The 18,791-nt window shown below is 57.4% G+C and overlaps 1 protein-coding gene across 14 annotated transcripts in view; it reads left to right on the plus strand.

The window, feature by feature from the left end:
* CELF4 (CUGBP Elav-like family member 4) overlaps positions 1-18,791 on the plus strand; it is a 298,011-nt gene that overhangs the window by 273,332 nt on the left and 5,888 nt on the right. For 8 of the 14 annotated variants that reach the window (XM_060170700.1, XM_060170702.1, XM_060170704.1 and 5 more), the window contains exons 9-13: positions 2,898-2,963; positions 4,558-4,641; positions 8,674-8,757; positions 13,344-13,422; positions 13,879-14,050. In XM_060170700.1, coding sequence (XP_060026683.1) covers positions 2,898-2,963; positions 4,558-4,641; positions 8,674-8,757; positions 13,344-13,422; positions 13,879-14,050 — 485 coding nt within the window. The remainder of the gene's footprint in view (positions 1-2,897; positions 2,964-4,557; positions 4,642-8,673; positions 8,758-13,343; positions 13,423-13,878; positions 14,051-18,791) is intronic. The other 6 variants (XM_060170701.1, XM_060170706.1, XM_060170709.1 and 3 more) reach the window with 4 other exon arrangements.

Raw genomic sequence — 18,791 nt, forward strand, 5'->3', positions numbered from 1 at the left:
GGCCCAGAAGGAGGGCAGGACATGGGCCTATCTCCTGGGAGGTCAAAATCCAGTCAGGAACATAACATGCATCAACAGAATAATGAGGCAATAAGGCAGAGTAGACTTTGGTCAAGAGGGAGTGTTCTCTGATTTGAGATGCCTAAGGATTCCAATGAAGGGAGAGTTCTTTCATTCTGTAGGCTGAGGAGGCCCAACAGAGTCTCCTGTGGAGGCGCTCAGATCGAACACTAAGTGCGGATGAGCAAGGAGCACACTGCTGTGGAGGGGCTGTCCTGGCAGGGGCAGGGTGGGTAAGGAGGTTGGCCCAACTAGGGCAGAGGAGATCAGCCTTGGGGGGCAGAGTAGTGCTTCCCACTCTGGTTGCCCATCAGAATCTACTGTGTGGCTTCGTAAAACCACAGAAGCCCAGAGATTCTGATTTCACTGTGTGGAGTGAGGCCCAGGCATCCATAGAATATAAAAGTTGTACCAGCAGCAGAGTAGAAGCTGAGTATGCCAGAGAGAAACAGAGGAGAATTTCCTGACTTTGAACTTGGAGTTGTTCATGATCCCATCTCAGTGCTTTTCCCACAACTCACCCCTCACTGCATAGCGAACAGACCAGAGAAGCCTAGAGAGTGAAGTGACAGGGCCTGGAGGGGGATTTGGAGTGTTGCTTAATGGTGAACGCTCCAGGCTGGGAGGGGCTTGGCAAGCTGGAGGTGGGAGAGAGCCCCCCTATCTCAGGTTCTTGGGCTTCTCCTCACTCAGGCTCATGGGCTGGGAGATACAGTCCCCAGCACATCTGGGTGGTTTCACCACCCCCTCCCTCGCCTGCCCACAAGCCCATCTGGGTCTCTGGATTTTGACAAACCTGGTCCTTCCCCACCCCTACCAGCATCTGTGAGCTATTTCCCTCGTGGAATTTGGAAATGTTTCTCTCCCCCATTTGTAACAATCTGTCACATCCCATAAACAGTCCCCTGCCAGAGCAGGAGGGAGGGATGGAGGGAAGGGAAGGAAAAAAGTAGTACATTAAAAAAATGAATTTCCCATCTTTAAATGCAGAGTTTGGAGCTGCTGTAACGAGCGAGATCCTTCAAAGTGCTCATTCTTTGGCAGTTACTAATGAGGTCGTTAAGCAGCTAAGTAGAGAGGGGTCTCAGAAAGCCTTTCTCCGCGTCCTAGCCCCAGGTAGCACCTCTGCTCTCCCCTTTACTCATCGGGATCATCCACAAAACGCCCCTGAAGGGGTGGCTCTCACAAATGGTAGGGACTGGTTAGCTCTCGCCCGTGTCACGGTGTTTGCTGAGCACTTGCTACGATCCTGGCGCTGTGCTGGGGGAGCTGCCACAGACGTTGTGCAGGTTATATTCTGCACAGGGCACCGCAACTCTGCCCAGAGGAGAGACGTCTTTTTTCTAATTGGCATAAAGGCATTCTGTGGCTGAGCAGCTGGGTAGCCCAAGAGGACCAGCAAGATGTAGCTCTCCCTCCAGGGAGCTCAGGCTGGCGGAAGAGTCAGGCGGAGGGAGCAGTAGGCCACCTGCCAAACACCACCACTACTGCTGCCTCACCACTGGGGGCTCCAGTGTCCACCGTGGGGGAAATCGAGGGATAGGGTTTTGTCCTGGGCAACCCCAGGCGGGAAGGAGCCCGCGTCCTTACCCGTCTTCAGCTCCCCACTCTGGGCAGTGCCCTCCTGGGCCCAGCTCACCTGCTACCATCCACATGCTCTCTAAGGACCTCTGCCCCAGGACTTTCCCTTGTCCCCCAGAGACCCAGGAGCTATTGTTCTAGTGTAATGTTACTGAGAGGTTCAGGGAAGAGAGCTCAGAAGGGAAATTTGGGGATTCTTCTTGGTCTGCAGGCCCCAAAGCCTGGCACTGCCGTTTAGCTTCGCTGGCCTGGGTCACCAGGCCGATAAGCCTGGATGGTTTCCTTTCTGCCTTGCTGTGTTCACCAGCTTGCCTCAAATGTACTGAGGCTGGATCTGTCCCCACCCATCTCCCTGGGCCCCCAAGGCCAGCCCACTCCCACTTCAGTCATCACTGCCCTTGATCACCAAAGGCAGTGCCCACCACTGGTCTGTGCTGCAGCCAGGCTTTTGCCCACCACATCTGCAGACACAACAAAGGCAACAGAAGTGAACCAAGAAGTTCAGCTTCTCTGGGTTGCTTGCCAAAGTATCAGCCCAAGGGCCCCCGCGCACTGGGCAGTAGATGTCCCACTCATGAGATCAGGTGTTAGAAGGTCCTTGGTCTTGTTCTTTGGTGTCTGTGGGCACCGTGGGGCAGATCTATTTGTGTGGTCAGTTCTACTAAGGGCATGCCCAGGAATGAAAGACCTCTGTGCCTCGTGCAAACTCGCTAAGAATTTGGGAGGGGGTCCCTCTGTTTGAGTAGGCATGGGTGGCCCAGGAAGAATGGCAGGATGAGGCCTCCATGCCCTTTCTTTTGCCTAGCTGGGCTCTGCCCCTGAGTCCTGCTAGGGATAAGTGAGGAGGAAACCAGCCTCCTGATAGCCTCTAGCACCCTTGCCCGCTTTCCCACAGCCCTTCTCCAGGGCCAGGTCCCTCAGGTGTCTCCCCACAAGCCCCTCATGGTCAAGCCCTTCTCTGGTGTCTCCTTCCCTGCCCTTCCCAGCCTTCTGCATGAACCACACCTCTCACCCCTGACCCAAGCCAGCGGCAGGCTGCGTCCCCCAGCCAGGGGAAACAGCTTTCCACCCTACTAAGGGCCCCAGGCTGAGGAAAGGGGAACCCCCTTTCAGGGTTCCTGCCTCAGATGCCCCAGGACAGAGACCACAGTGGCTGGGGAGGCAGTGCAGCTACAGCCTCATCTCCAGGGGTGTGGTGGGAGAGGAGCTGGTTTGGGTAGGCATCGCTGACCTCTGCCCCCTTGGCTCCCCTGCAGCGCAGAGCCCCACCGCCGCGGACCCCCTGCAGCAGGCCTACGCCGGAGTGCAGCAGTATGCAGGTCGTTAGTATCCACGCGTCCCCTCGGTGGTCCCCCGGCTGTATGCACCTCCCCATGCCTGGGCACCAGTGCCCCCTACCCAGCCAGGCCTGAGCCTAGCACTGTGAGGGAGGGGGGAGCAGGGCAGGACTGGCCAGGAGCTGTGGTAGAAGGAGGGAGTGTTATACTGACAGAGACCCCCCCCAACCCCCGCCGGGCTCCCTCCCCCTCTGCAGGTGCCCCTTGGCCTTCAGGCAGAGCTTACCTAACCCTAACCCAACACGGCAGTGGTGGGTGGTCCGAACGTGCGATGAGTTGGTGAGCCAGGCTAAGCTTTAACCTTGCTGTGAAGTGACTCATCTTTGAGGCCAGATTTCCCTCCTCCGTGGTGCTGCCAGGGCTGGCTTGTCCAGGAGCACCAAGCCTCCCAGCAGCACTGGGGTGAGGCCGGAGCTAGGTGTCACTGGCTCAGAAAGCACCGATGCCTGGGTTTGAGGGAAGGGAAGCAGTTTCCATCCCTGCCCCCCACCAGCCATACACAGGCAACAGGAGTGGGGCCCGAGCAAGGAGGACAGGGAACCAGGGAGGATAGGCAGCCAGAGGTAGAAAAGAGGAGGGGCGAGCAGATGGCCTTGGGTCACTGAATGGGAAGGTGATGAGCTACCGTAGGAAGCCCAAGGCCAGCTGTCAGCCACGCTTCTCTCCCTCCCCCAGGCTCGGCAACACACAACACACACACACACACACACACACACACACACACACACACACACACACACACACACACACACACACACACACACCACAGTCATCCCCACCCAGCCAGTGTCCTGCTGTCTGGCCTGGTCAGGGTCCCTCCTTGCTGTGTTTAGGAGCCAGCAATGTCTCCCCTGAGGGTGATGGAGCTTCCTGGCACCATGGGGACCCGGATAAAGCGGGTTTCTCACATCTGGAGTCCAGGGGAAGCTCTCTCCTTCACCTGCTGAGCGCCCCTGAGCCCCTTTGGGAGCCAGGCCAGGCTGAGGAGGGGGCTAGCCACTCCTGTCCCACCTCTGACCCTTTCCAGTTGAATATAGAAAGCATCAGATTTGTTCAACTCAGCCCTCTGCCCCTGGGGAACCACCCACTGGCAGGGTCCCAGAGGCCAAGCTCACACCTAGGGGGGCTCCCGTCTCCCACACAGGCGCCATCTGAGCGAGACTGAGGGTATGTGGCCGGAGTCAGTCGTGGCTCAGAGAAGGGGGAACCTTGTGGGTTCCAGGCGGTGTGGGGCGATCCTCTCCAGGGCATTCTGATGTTTTTGATTATCCGTTATTATCCACACGTGGGTTGTCCATTGCAGATTAAACTCGCCTCCCCCATGCACACACCAGCGTGCGCGTGCACACACGTACACACACACACACATCAGCGCACATACACATCTTCTGGTCTTCCCTTTGCCGCTTCTCCTTCATTACTGCTGAAAACTGGCTTTATCTTAAAAATGCATTTTTTCGCTGGTCTGCTTTTACTGCTCAACACTGAAATTTCTCTCTTTCTTCCTGCCTCTCACCCTGTCTCTCTCCGTGTCACTGTCACCGTCTCTTGCTCTTGCCTCTTCTCTTTGGCCCTCCAGCAGCCGCCTACCCTGCTGCCTATGGTCAGATAAGCCAGGCCTTTCCTCAGCCACCTCCAATGATCCCCCAGCAACAGAGAGAAGGTGAGTCTGCCAGCGGGGCTCCTACGCCTCTTCCCCCCTTCTCTCCCCAAAGAGGCTGCTCGCCTGGGCCTTTGGCAGGGGTGTTCCGTTGGCAAGGTGACCACATCTGCATTGTGTTGAGGGTGAGAGGAGCTGCGGGACGGTGAGAGGCAGTGCTCTCCAATCCAAGCGCGGAGGTGCACTGTCACGGGCAGCTCTGTAAACCCAGGTGGAGGGTGGTCAGGAAGGTGGGGTCCCGGAGCAGGCAGGGTCCAAGAATCTCCCCTCCCTCGATGGGCAGCATTTGTCCAGTGGCAAGGAAGGGGAGAAATATGAATGGTCGTGGCTGGGGTGGTGGGCGGGAGTGGGGATACCAGTTCATCAGGGACAGAGGTTGTACTTTCCAGGTGAGAAAGAGAGTCAGCTGGAGCTCCCAGGGCAGGACTCCATGGGCAGGTGAGGGGATGGAGTGCCCCAGTGTAGGCCTAGTGAAAGAAGGGGATCCTGGAAAGCCACATCTGGAGGCCCTGGTGTGAACAGGGCAGCAAGGCCAGTGGGCCTCTGGAGGCTGGAACCTCGTAAAGAATCTGGGTCCTCCCATTCCAGAGTCCGGAGCCCCGCAGGAGCTGGATAACAAATCCACGCCCGGGGATGCAGGGATGCTCACAGAGCTCGGTTTCATGGGGTCCTGTCTCTCTACCCCGTGAAAAGGGTCAGCCTGCCAGTGAGGCCACCACACCTGCCCATGTAGCCCACGTGGCCAGAGGGTTCCAGTGGTTTCCATATCCTGGCTCGTAGCCCCTGCGGCAGACTCTCCCAGACCTGTGGGATGCGGGCTAGTCCTGGAAAGGACCCGGGGGTCTGCTGGTCCAAAGCCCTGTGGTCAGACAGGCCCCGAACAGGCCCCAGAGCCTGGATGGTTGAAAGGCTGGTTTTTGAAGCAAACCCGTCTGGGTCTGACTCCCAGCTCAGCCCCTCGTCTCTCAGCCTTGGTGTCCTCACCTGTAAAGTGATGCCATGGGAAGCAGTGAGATGTGAACCTAGATCCCTATAGAAGCGCGCTGCATATAAGGGCGAGCTCATGGTGCTGGAAGTGGGGTCCTCGGGGAAATCTGTGGGGTCCTGAAGGATGAGGACTCCCCTCCAGCATGTAGAGATGGGGAGATGGGCATTTGAGGCTGGGAGAACAGCAGGAGCAAAGGCATGGGTGCTGCAAAATCTGCGGTGAGCCTGGAAATGGGGTGGAGACAGGCTGAGAGTGGGTTGGAGCCAGACCAAAGCCATGTGCAGCATCGCATGAGGCACGAACAAGAAGGCTGTGTTCCTCCAGCCGTGCCAGTAGTTAGCCTCTTTTCACCGTGGTCACCTCCCCTTGTGTCATGCCATTGAAATACCAGGACACACTGGTTGCCGGGCAGGACCCTCCTTCCAGCTCCCTTGTCTTTGAGCTGAGCCTGAAAACAGATGCCTGAAGGCCCTGAGGCTGTCTGACCACAGATCAGCCCAGGTTCCTGTGCCAGGGGCTGCAGTGTGGTCCAGGGCAGTCACTTTCTGTCTCTGGAGCTTCATTTCACCATTTGTCAGGAGTCTGGTTTGGACCAGATTGATCTCCAAAGTCCTGCAGTTATGCCATCTGGGTGCTCTGTAATCTGGGAATTCAGGTTCCGGGGTAGCCCCAGTAGGACAGTGTGTAGGCTCACTGTGGAGGGGTGAGGGGCAGGGGGCTGGGAGTCCCTGTGGGGCTCAGCCGCACACCATGCTGATGGGACTGAGCCTAGAGGTTCTACGCTCGAAGGCTCCTTGTGTCTTTAAGGAGAACAGAAATAACGTCCACACAAAGCAGCTTGCAGAACTTGAACTTGTAGGGAGGGCCCCAAGTTCAAGGCGGGTGTCAGCGTAGGTTGGAGGGGTGGGGGAAGTCTGGAAGAGTTGGGATGGGAGAGGAAGGGAGGCTCGTGCTGGGGGAGGGGAGTAGGAGGACGGGGCGGGGTGGGGGGGGAAGGCAAATGCCCCTGCCCCTAGAGAGCACCCCCTTCTGGCTGGAGAGAAAGCTTCCCAGACCTACCTGAGAAAGAGCCTCAGACTACAGAATATGGGCTCTGGACTCAGGGAGCCCCAGGAAGGGAGACAGTGTGGGGAGGATCTGGGTGCGACCCTGGAGGAGGTGTGGATTAGATGAGGCCTTCAAGCTGGTTCCTGCTGCAAGGGGACTCACATCTAGCTGGGGACACATTCACAGAGTGTGAACCAGTGAGAACCTGCCATGGTTGGAGGGGAGGGGGTGGGGGCAGGGCCACCAGAGCTTCTGGAATCCGGCCCTGGGACCCCTGGCAGTGGGTGAAAGAGCTCGCTTGCGCCGGTTCTGAAAGCGCCGTCAGCTGGCAGAGCCAGCAGCAGTCCAGGGAGGGGAAGCCGGAGGCCGGGGATGGGCAGATGGTGCAGGACAGGGACCGGGGCCGAGGAGGTCATTGGTTCAGAGGGAGGCTTTGGTGGTCAGAGGACTCTTAGCTATCAGCTGTGAACCTCAAGGGGGTGCAGATAGATGGAGGAAGTTAGGAGAGCGGGAGGGGAAAGGAGAGGAAGAAAAGGGCAGAGAGATTCCAGAGCTGATGATTTGCTCCAGAACCAGGTGATCTGGCAGCCTCACGCGTCCCAGAGAACCAGGGTGCTGGCTGTGAAAGCCACACAGCAGCCCACATCGGTGCCTTACAGTCTTCACTCTTAAGCTCCTGCCTAGTTTCTACCAGCCTCTGATCAGCACCTCGTTCTTATCCAACTCTTAGCAAGTGCAGCTGTTTCCTCTGCATGTCCTCCATAGGCTGGAAACAAACATTGGAATGTCCACACTTTAGAAGGTTAAGTTATCTGTGGCATGCTCTATTTTAGATGGCAGGAAAAAGACGAAGGAGCTTGGAGAGATTTCCCATTCAGAGTTAAAACTGAGCATTTTGGTCATTTAAAAAGAAACGTGAATCTTCAGCTATCTGCAAATTTCAGAAATCCAAAGACCTCAGCAGGGTTCAGGGTTTCTGGGGCACTGAGATGAATGATAGGTAGGTAGAGAGAGAGGAGGGCACAGACTATGGAGGCAGACAGCCTGGGTCTGGGTTCATATCCTGGCTCCATTGCCTACTAGCTATGTGACTTGGCAGGTGACTTAACCTCTCTGGCCTCAGTTTTCTCTTCTGTGAAGTGAGAATGACAACAGCCTCAGGGCTGCTGTAAGGATTAAGTGAATTAACATCCACGTGAAGTGTGTAGAGCAGCCTGGCATGTAATTCGTGCTACAGAAGTGGCAGGGCTCTTACTGCTGTAATGAAACGGGAAGACTTACACCATAAGGCTCGTGGTACCCTGGCTTGTGGGTATCCCATCACGGAGCCTTGCAGTGAAGCCCCTTCTGCTCACCTAGCTTGCTGGAGGAGGTGGGGTCAATCTTGGTTTCCACCTCCAAGATCAGGGCTGACTTTAAGGTTCGGGGTAGCAGAGGGTAGGGCCGTTGGGGACCAGATGGGAAGCAGGGGCTGCTGGCCACGAGGAGGATGGGGATTCCAGGCCCCAGAGTCCTGCCTCTGGGGGCTGAAGCGAGGCTTCCAGAGGCCCCAGCACCACAGGCATGGCTGCCCCCAGGGCAGCTCCCTCTGACGTCCCCTGAGCAGGGTCCCAGCAGGTCTCCCTACCCCTGCCTCTTCTCAGCATCTCCCCTCCATGACTGATCAGGCCTTGGCACGTTCACCCCATTCACTGGTTGACTCCACCCCTGGAGCCCTAGAGTTGCAAGGCACCCTGTTATGGACCCATTTTTCAGAAAAGGTCACTGAGGCGCAGAGAAGTTCCGTGACTTGCCCAAGGGCAGAGCGGAGACCAGAGTTTAGACCCGGGGCTCAGCAGCCCCCCGCTTTCCGTGGCCACTTTTGGATCTTGAATGAGACTCCCCCTCCTAACCTCGCCCCCACCCCTCCCTGCTGCCGCTGCCTAACTCGCTCACCTCTCCTCTGTCTCTCTCTTCCCCCACCCTGCCATCCCTCCTCCCCCGCCCCCCCCTCACCGCAGGGCCCGAGGGCTGTAACCTGTTCATCTACCATCTGCCCCAGGAGTTTGGGGACGCTGAGCTGATGCAGATGTTCCTCCCTTTCGGTAATGTCATCTCCTCGAAAGTGTTTGTGGATCGGGCGACTAACCAAAGTAAATGCTTTGGTGGGTAAAGATAACAAACCAACTTCACCTAGGACAGGGTGGTGCTCGCACCAATTTACCGGTGTCCAACTGCTTTTAACCTGCTCCTTCACATCGGCCCCACCCCCCAAGTGCTCCCTGTGCCCAGCCTCCAGCCTCCACCTCTCACCCCTCTTCTCTCTTCTGTTCTTTTGGCTTCTTGGCTTTCTCTGCCCACCCCCCCCCCACCCCATCCAGCCCCCCTACCCCCTGTCCCAGTCCAAGAGATAGTCTTTCCTCCCAGGCAAAAAGTTCCATTCCCACCGACTGAGAAGGGGAAGGGACCCACCTTGGGCAGGGGTGGAAGGGCAGGGAGCAGAGCCTGGCGACACCCATTCTCCCAGCGCCCCTCTCCTCTCAAGGCCACAGTGGCCCCAGGGTAAAAGCCAGGCATGATCCTTGGGGTGGGAGGTCCGCCCAGCCGAGGCCCCTACCCCGCCGGCCCCTTGGCCTCCTCTGTCCATCTCTCTGTCCTGCCCCTGACCCCGTTCTCTGTCTACCCTGCTCTTTGCTCCCCTCCTGCCATCCAATGAACCCTCCTCCCCCTACCCACCCCCTCAGGCCACCAGAGCCAAATTGTTGAGGAATCAGGAAGAGGAAACTGGTTCCTGCCCTCAGGAAGCCTCAGGTCTGAGCTTAGATGAAAATCACATCTATTCAACAGCAGTGAAATCTGCGAGGCACCAAGTAATGGAGGAAGGAGAAAGGCAGGTGGATGCGAATAGACAAAAAGGAAGGGGAGGAAATTCCAGGCAGGGGGAATGGAATGGATGAGGGCATGGGGGCTGGGATGAGAAGAGTCAAAGATCAGTGAATGAGGAAGCAGGAGGCTTTGGGGAGAAAGGAGGGTTCAGGGGAGACCAGCTGTGAGGGTGGGCCTGTGCTGGGGAGGGTTTCAACCATTCAGGTGAAGATGCTTCAGGTGGTGTGATAGGTAGTGGAAGATGGTGGGAGTAACAGGATGAAGTACTTCTGGTAAATTCTCCTGGGCAGGGTGTTAGATAGGAGACGAAGGACTTGGGAGGATCTAGGAGTATGGTTATCATATAAAACACAGGATGCCCGGTTAAACCAGAACTTTGGATAAACAATGGATACATTTTTAGCATACGTATGTCCCAAATATTACGTGTAATATGTCCCATGCAATATTGGGGATATACTTATACTAAAAAAGTAATTCATTGTTTATCTGAAATTCCAATTCATCTGGGCATCCTGAGTTTCAGTTTGCTTCCAACCTCCTGGAAACCCACCTCATCCCCCCACCTCTCCTCTCCACTCCTCCTTAGCCCCTCTCCCACCTCTTCTGCCTCCATGGGAGCTTCTTTCTGGGGCCAGACCCACTCATGATTCCCCAAGGATTGAGGAGTCCAGTCCCCAAGGATTGAGGAGTCCAGTCCCCAGAGCTGAGTCAGCCAGAGGCTCAGAATCTCCAGGCTGACCCCCAGATTCTGGGGCTGTGAGGACAGAATAGGATCCTGCTTTGGCCAGGGAACCTGGGTCCCCCCTTGGGTGTGGGGAGGGGGAGAAGGTACAGAAATGCAGAAGCACCAGGAAGCACATGTTAAGGAGATTCCAGTTTGGAGACCAGGAGGGGCTTCCAGGACCAGGAGGGGCTTCAGGGTGGAAAGCATGTTCCCCAAGGCAGTCAAGATCTTTGCACATTGTCCTTTCCCCTCTGGCAGCTGCCACTGAAAATCTGTGGCATATCAGTGGCACAGAGTTGCCCCAGCAGCTCATTTCTCTGGGGGATGGGAAAACAAGGCAAAAGGAAAAGACCAGGTTGCACCCCTCCACTGTTTGACTGGTGTTTCTTCTGACGAATTACATTATGTATGTAAAAACGACAAACTGGAGATCAGCTGCCTTTGCTCTCTAAGTAAGCCTCAGATGTTCCATAAATCAGAAGAAAACTGTGAAGAGCCCAGAACATGCTGGGCCCCGGGGCTGGAGTGCGTTTGACTCCCTGGAGTCAGCCCCGGACTACCCTTGCCATTAGCTCCTTCAAGTCCTCCAGCAAAGGCTTTCGCCCTGCTGCTGCTGGGAGTCCACGCCCACCTACCTCTACTCTGGCTCTTTCCTCTCTTCCTGAACAAACGGCTAGCGCTGAACATCCACTGGCCTTGAAAAAGGACAGGCTCCCGCCAAGCTGGCTGGCCCAGTGGCTCCTCCTTCAGGCTCTTGGGTTCCCTCCCTCGCTCTGGCAGCCGAGCCTGTGCAGCTCTCCCCAGCACGCACTCATGGGCAAGTTTACTCTCTGGGCCTCAGTGTCCTTATTTGTGGAATGGGGATTTCAGCAGTCAGCTCTCAGCAGTGCTGTGAAGGTCATACGAGATGGTGCATGTGAGGGACCTGGCCAGAGCGGACCCTCAGGAGGTGCTAGGGTCCCCTTTATTCCCCAAAGGAAGGGCCATTTTTCTGCACACGTGGTCCTCTGTTTAAGTGAACTCCTTAAAGGCCCTGCGTGCTCTTTATAAGCATAAACAGAATCTTTCAGAGGCCGTCGTGAACATATGTGCAGCACAGATGGTTTCTGCATTGGAAGACGGGCTGGAGGGCCACCAGGAGGGCATCCTACCTGCACAGCCTCCCACGGTCTGGAAGGCAGAAACCTCGGGAGTGGGAGGAATGGGGCAGGGGCTTCTGGGAGAAGGGACACAGCCCTGGAAACCGTGAACATGGGAGATGGTGCCTAGAGCCTTGCTGAGGGGGGGCCAGCAGGGGAGATGCTCCTTGCCCTGACTGCTAGCCAGTTAACAAAACTAGTTCAGGAAGAAAAGTTCCTTGAGCCCGGAATCCTTCCCAACCCCCAGGCTTCCAGAAACTCAACCCGAAGGCTGGGCTTCTTCCCTCCTCCAGGACCCTCTCTCTCCCTTTACACCTCCACCCTAGACAGCATCTCCAGCCGTTTTTATCTTTCTCCCATCTCTTCCCCACTTTGCTCGTATTTGTTCTTTTGTGGGGGGAACTGCCACCCACAGTTCGGCTATCTTGTCCCAGGAGGAAGAGAGGCGTTTAGTTTGCCCACCCTCTTTAATCTGGGGGAGAGCAGTATAACAGATGCACCATTCACGCATTTGAAAACTGCTCTGCTGACAGCTCGATTTAGTCATCAGTCAGAGAAGTTGGTAGGGAAGGGATGGGCCAGGAGGGCATGAGAGGGGGAGGTGGAAAGATGACTCACATTGATTTCCAACTAGGGATAATCAGAAATCTCTCCTATGTGTTTCGCCCATAGATTAATACATAGATGTAGGTTATGTTGCCCTGGGCCCATCTCTGACCAATCTTATCCGAGTTCACATGCTACCACTCTTGGGTACACTCACATGCGTGTACACACACCCCTCCCCCATCTTTGATGGTGCATGGCCTCCAGAGAAAATGCACACAAATGCAGGAAGGAGAAAGAGAAGAGAGGCCGGTGGAGGCAGTGTCTGGGGCGGAGGTAAAAGGGCCACCACACAGGGACAGTAAGGGAGGGGTCACAGGCAGGCCCAAGGTACCACAGACAATTAACCGAGAAAGCAGCTTTCTACATCAACGGAGTCTGTCCACCTATCCCTTATATATCTAATGGCCGTTTGGAGATGAGCACCCCAAATGAAGTGCATTTGCAGGATTGCCTGGGAACTTCGCCAAGCTTAGTTTCATATATTTTGCAGGATCTAAGCCCATTTTACAGGAGAAAAGGCCTTTAAAGTCAAATAAATTCCAGGAAATACTAGGTTAAACAAAGACATAAAGAAGAGAGAAGTTGGGGTGGTAGAGGGATGTTTTTATTTGTTAATGTGCCATGAACTGTCCCAGAGGGGCCTGGTTGTAAATTTGCTTGACCACCAAAGGCCCTTTCTCAGGGAGCACCTTTTAGGGCCATTTTTGGGAAATGCTGATGTAGTGTAGTCTATAAGGAGATGCATTCGAAGTTCCAAAAGGTGACTTCTAAATCAGCTTTGGGAACCTAATCCATTCCCACCTGGGAACTGCTTGTTTCAGAAGGTGACTGGGAGCCATGGATGGTTCTATATCCTGTCCTGGGATATTGGGAGGAGTGAACACGTGAAAAGCACTTCTGCAGTCTGTAGTACACGGAGAAGGCGCTTAGCTAACTTTCGCTAATAGGGTCAATTTGTACTATTATTGTTATACCATTAGTAGTGTTACGAGGGATTCACATCAATGGGTGCGTGCTTAGTCCGGGGCAAGAGCCCCTGCTCCCAGGGTGGAGTTTTACTAAATGAAAGGATGGTGCAGACAGCCCCTGGGAGCGAGGTGGCTGGTTAATGTGAGCCGGTGTGGACTGGCCCCGGTGGCGGTGGCCACCCGGAGCCTGGCTGGGGGCAGCCTCGGCAGGGACGGAGCGGGAGGAGGGGCGGCGGGGACCCTGCCTCTGCCCTGCCCCGCGGCCGGGCGGCACTCGCGAGGGGGGCGGCCGGAATCGGCGGCGGCGAAGTTCGCTCCGTGGCGCCTCCCCTCCCTCCCCTCGCACTCCTCTCTCTCCCCAGGCCGGCACCCCGTGCCCTCCCGCTGCCAGGCCCCCTCCTGTCAGGGAGGACAGTGTCCAATAAACTCCTCCACCCGCAGGTGTGTCCGCCCTCTCCCACCGCAGGCAGGGGCTGAGGTGCCGGGGCCGGCGCGGGTGGGGGGCGGGCGCCTCTCCGAGCCCCGCCGCGCCGCGGGCGCCCCGCCTGGGGGAGAGGGCGTGCGGGACAGCGGCGCCGCCCAGAGCCGAGGTGGAGCCGGGGCGGCCCGGCCCGGGGCCGCGCGGGTCGGGGAGCCGGGAGCCTCGGCAGCGCCCGCCGCCGGAGGGTCCGCAAGCACGCGGGCAGTGTGGGGGGGGCACTGGGACGGGGGCGGGGGCCCCGAGGGGGAGGAGCCTTGAGCCCCGCCCCCGCCCGGAGGCGCGGCGGGAGCGGGGAGACACCGCCGCCCGCCCCGCCCCGCCCCGCCCTCGGCCCCACGGACCTTCTCCGCCCCCGCCCCCTCCCGGCCGGGGCGGCCCCGTGGAAACCCAGGCCCTCGTCCCTCGTGTCTCGCCAGGCTTCGTGAGCTTCGACAACCCGGCCAGCGCGCAGACCGCCATCCAGGCCATGAACGGCTTCCAGATCGGCATGAAGAGGCTCAAGGTGCAGCTGAAGCGGCCCAAAGACGCCAATCGCCCGTACTGAGTGCAGGCGGGAGCGTCCCCCGGGGGAGACCAGGACTCGCACAGGTAACCGGGGTCGGCCGGGGCGCGGGGACGGGGGGTTGGGGAGGTTGATACCGGACGGACCCGCCGCCTCCCCTGGCCTCTGTGGGCCGGACGGAGCCTCGCTGTGCCTTGGACCCGCTGCGCCCGGCTCGACCTGCTCCTCGCCCGGTGCCTAGGGGGCAGGCGCAGAGCTGTGGTTACCCCGTCAGAAATGGGTATGACCATCCCCCTGCCGCAGAGCTAAGAGGAGCAGGAGTGAGGGAACCGGTCTGAGAAGGTCTACACCGGCAATTTTGTTTGCCAGAAAACCCTGGGGTGAGCAGATGGCAAGCTCAGGGCTGGGAGAGTTTGGGGGAGGAGTAGGCCCTGTGGGGAACTGTAGGCCTGTGCTGGGGCCTTCTCCCAGACTCCCTGGCTCTCCCCTTCCCAGCTCTCTTGCCTGAAGGGCTGGTGGCTTTTAGACACTTGACCCCTTCACCCCTTCAATTCCCCGCAGCTCAGTCTGGAGAGGAGGGACAGGACTTTTCAAAGGGAACTTTACCAAAAAACAAAACAGGATGGGACAGAAGGTGAGGAGGGTGATGGTATGGGACTGGGGCCACTTACCCCGCCCTCTTTACAGAGGCCATGATGAGTGGGCAGGTGTCACCTTTCCCTCCTCTGTCTGGGTCCTGCCTTACAGCTGAAGGCACAGTCGGCCACTCCTCTTCCAGGCCACGTGCTCCCCTGGGTGAAGCAGCTTCCTGGGGAAGGGGGGAGGGAGGAGATGTGCCTGGCCATCAAAGTCCACCCCCAGCCTGGTTTCTCCCATTGAGGTACGCTCCACCCGTCCCAGCTGGTTCATAGTCCAGGCGAGGCTGCCCAGTCCTCCGCTGCTTCAGCAGTACCGTGTGCCAGGTACTGTTAGGCACTCAGCATGAGTAAGACTAATGAGAATCCTTGTCATTAGCAGGGGAGGCAGACAACAAACAAGGACAGAGGATCAAAGAGTAAATTATATAGTGTGTCAAAATTGTTGGCTACAGTTAAATCAGGTAGTCAGGGTAGGCCTTGTTGAGGAAGTGACATCTGAGCAAAGGTTTGAAGAAGGGGAGGCAGGGAGCCACGCCAGGGTTTGGCTGTTCGCTCGGTCCTCGCGCCCAAGGAACAGGCAGTGCACAGGCTCCAAGGTGTGGGCAATGCGGTGTGTTCAAGGACCAGCAGGAGGCCAGGGTGACTGGAGGAGAGCGAGCACGGGGGGGGGGGGGGGGTGTAGTGGAAAAGGAGATCCCAGAGGTGAGGAGGGCCACCTCGTGTAGGACCTACACGTTGCATGGACTTCGGCCTCTCCTCAGAAATGGGGGGCTCGGGGGGAGCCACTGGAGAGGTCCGCACAGAGAGTGATGTCATTAACTTGCATTTCAGGAGGCTCGCTGGCTGCCGTGTTGATAGATCGTAGGGTCCAAAGCAGAGGCCTAGCGCTGGGACTGCTCAGTCCAGGGTGACAGCAGTCGACGTGGTGTGAGGGAGTTGGTGCCGTTTGTAAGGAATTAGAGGGGATGTGAGAGAAAGAGGCGTCAAGGCTGACGCCTAGCTTTTGGCCCGAGTAACTGGAAGAGCAGAGTTGTCGTGGTCTGAGACGGAGAGGGATGGGGAGAAAGGTGAGGCACGTGGCAGTTACCCATCCGAGTGGAGGGCCAGAGTCTGGAGTTTGGGAGGGAGGTCTCCAGCTTCCCAGTCTCCTCTCAAATCCCACCGCTGCCAGCAGGACCCCCTTCATCCACCCAGGAGCAGCCACACTCACCTTCTCTTGAAGAGGGTGCTTGAGCCTCTACTCGCTGCAGAGCTAGAAGAGCAGCGTCCGCCTCTCATGCTTCCTCAGTTCCGGCCCCTGTCCGTCTTTGGTCTGTGTGAAATGCACACGCACATGTTTGTTCAGAGCGTGGGCACTTTCCTGTGCCAGATGCTGGCTCAGTGCCGGGATGCCGAGACGCATGGTCACCGTGCTGCCCGCGTGGAGCTTCCAGCTCTGTGCTCACACCGACACGGTGGCAGCCAGCCAGTGGGTACATTTCCATAGGAGGGGAGGGACAGTGCAGTGAAAGCAGCCCTTTCGCGACATGGAGCACTTTTTCTTAAACAGGCTTAGCTCTGCCACTAAGGCATGACTTGGGTCAAGGTGCTTTCCCTCTTGGGCTTCCATTTCTTCAGTGATGAAACCCAGGCATTGGAGCCATCAGAGGACTTTTAAGGAGGCGGCATGCTCCAGTGTCATGCCCTGAGATTCTGAGGGGCCCCTGTGGGTGTGTTTTGTGGCTCCCCCCAAAACAGCTTGTCTTAGCCTCCTAGACCTTGATGCAACTAAAACCCCAAGAAAGGAGGGAACATCTAGGTCAGAGAAATTCCCAGATGAAGGGGTGAGGACAGCAGACTTGTGGTTTGGGACAGAAGGTAAGAAGTGGCCCTCAGGGTAGAACCAGTTAGCAGTCATGATTGGGGTGGGGGCTTGAGAGGAGTGGCCAAAAGAGCAGAGTGTTTCTTCCACCAGGGAATACAAAGGCCAGAAAGATGAGAACCACAGACTTTCACACTGCGCTTACCATGCAAGAGACAGTTCTTGTAGGTGACCACTCTAAGACATAACTGTATACTTGTAGCTGCCTATGAGGTAGGTAGTGTTATTATTCCCATTTTATAGATGGAGCACAGACAGATTAAGTCACTTGCTAATCAGCTCCTGAGCTGTAGAGTCATGATATGAAGGGGGAGTGGTTACTTCCAGAGGCTGAGCTCTTAACCCCTTCAAGTAAGGAGATGGATAAACCCCCCTCTGCTATCTTCACCTCACCCCTCCTACCCCAGAGTGTCCTGAATATCAGAGGGGACACATCAGGACCTCTCACTTCTCTGGGGTCAGCCATCTGACTAGCCCCCCACTAGGCAGTCTTCTAAAAAACTGTGAGCTCGCGTAGCTCCTACAGTAAAGTTGACCTTTCAGCTCCATTCACAGGATTTTAACAAATGGTGCATTCAGGTTCCCAACCCAAGACTGTTAGAGGGTGTAACAGAAGGCAGGTGTCATAGGGCCAGGCTCGGGGAGTGCTGTGGGCACTGGCTGCTGCCAGTAAGAGCGGGAGGAAACAGCACGCAAAAGCAGCTTAAAAACTGCATGATTTTACAGGACAGCAAAGGATGTTTACAGATGATGGGTCCTAGTTGCTCGGAAGGGCGGGGCTCGCCTAAGCAGGGGCTCAGGGGCCATAGTTAGGTGTGACTAGGCACCGGGAGGGTGGTCTCATGGCCGGTGGTGAAGACATAAGGCAAATAGGTGGCCAGGTCAGAACTGGAGTGAGGGGGTTCTGGGGAAGGAGAGGGCCCCTGGCAGGGCAGCCGTGGGGAGGGGGAGCGTGGTTGGGCTTTGGTTCCGTAAAATGAGGCCTGGGTAGGGTGGGGTCTGCGCACCCTGATGGATGGGAGCGTGGGTTCCTAGCTTCATTGCTGCCCCTGCCCCTCATCTTGCGCTAAGATGGGAGTTTCTCCCAGAAATCTTTACGGGGAAACTAAGAGGAAGGAAACAAAGGCAGGGAAAGTGGGCAGAAACACGAACGTGGCCAGGTCCAGGCAGACACCCAAGTCCCTTGTTCCACCTCTGGGCCCAGGCTGAGGGCGGGCGCGCGGGCATCCGGCTCTTTGGAGGGAGAACCGTCTGAGTGGCGTGTCTGACTCCCTGGGAGCCCCGTTTCTTCTGGCCCCGGGCTTTGGTTCTGAGTGTGCTTTTGCACAGCGTCTGCTCTGAGCTTTGCAGGCACGGGTGCTTCGGGTCAGACCTGCCCAGTGCTGGGCTGTGGCTTTGGGCCTGGGCCTTCTCTGGCTAGAGGCCAGCTGTGTTTAGGACCTGGCATCTGAATGGGCTCAGCTCGACCAGGTCATGAGGTGGGGCTTCCCGGTCCTGATTCAAGCTCCCCTACGCCGGTCAGTGACTCTGCTGTCACCTCTAGGGCTGTGCTCGGAGAGGCTCTTCCAGAGGGTGGCCAGGCAGGGGTCACTGTGCAGGCAGAGGTGCCACTGCTCCTTAATGAAGAAAGTGGTCAGCAGTGCGTGGGAAGAACCCCAGGGAGCCTCCTTAGCGGCTGAACGAGTTTGAGTGTTTGTGTGCTGGGGACCAAGTGTGTGTGAGAGGTGAGTGGGTACGAGAAGGTTCCCTAGATGGAGATTTGGGGCGGAGCTGTGTGAAATTCAGGCTCGAATCCCCAGCACTGGGCAGTGCCAGGCACTGAAGGGTGGCTGGAGGAAAGCTGGCAGCCGGCAAAGGAGCACAGTGGAGTGGGGAGGAGTGGGCGTCCCAGGACTGGGTGCAGGTGTCCCTGGGTTGCCGTGGCTGACACCTGAGGGCGCTGCCCTCCGCGCCGTGAGGCTTTCAGGATCTTAGTTCCCCCACCAGGGATTGAACCCGGGCCCTCGGCAGTGAGGGCACAGTCCTAACCACCGGACCGCTGGGGAATTCCCCCTCCTCAGTTCTTAGGCCTCTTCTCCCACCCCAGGGGCCCGCCAGTTGGCTCTCCTGGGTGGTGGGTCTAAGGGCTTGCTTTCCGGAGGGGCTGGAGATGCAGACGGGCCTTGCTGGGCCCTGGTCTTGGTGAGGGAGATCTGCTGTGGGAGGAGCAGGACGGGCAGGCAGGGCAGCAGGGCTCTGCGGAGGAAGAGGGGCGGGGGCTCTTCTGAGAACGCAGAGCTGGAGGCCGGGCTCAGGCTTAAAATAGTCACCTCTCAGCTGTTTTGCATC

This window comes from Lagenorhynchus albirostris, chromosome 14, assembly GCF_949774975.1.
Source record: "Lagenorhynchus albirostris chromosome 14, mLagAlb1.1, whole genome shotgun sequence".
NCBI classification, from domain to species: domain Eukaryota; kingdom Metazoa; phylum Chordata; class Mammalia; order Artiodactyla; family Delphinidae; genus Lagenorhynchus; species Lagenorhynchus albirostris.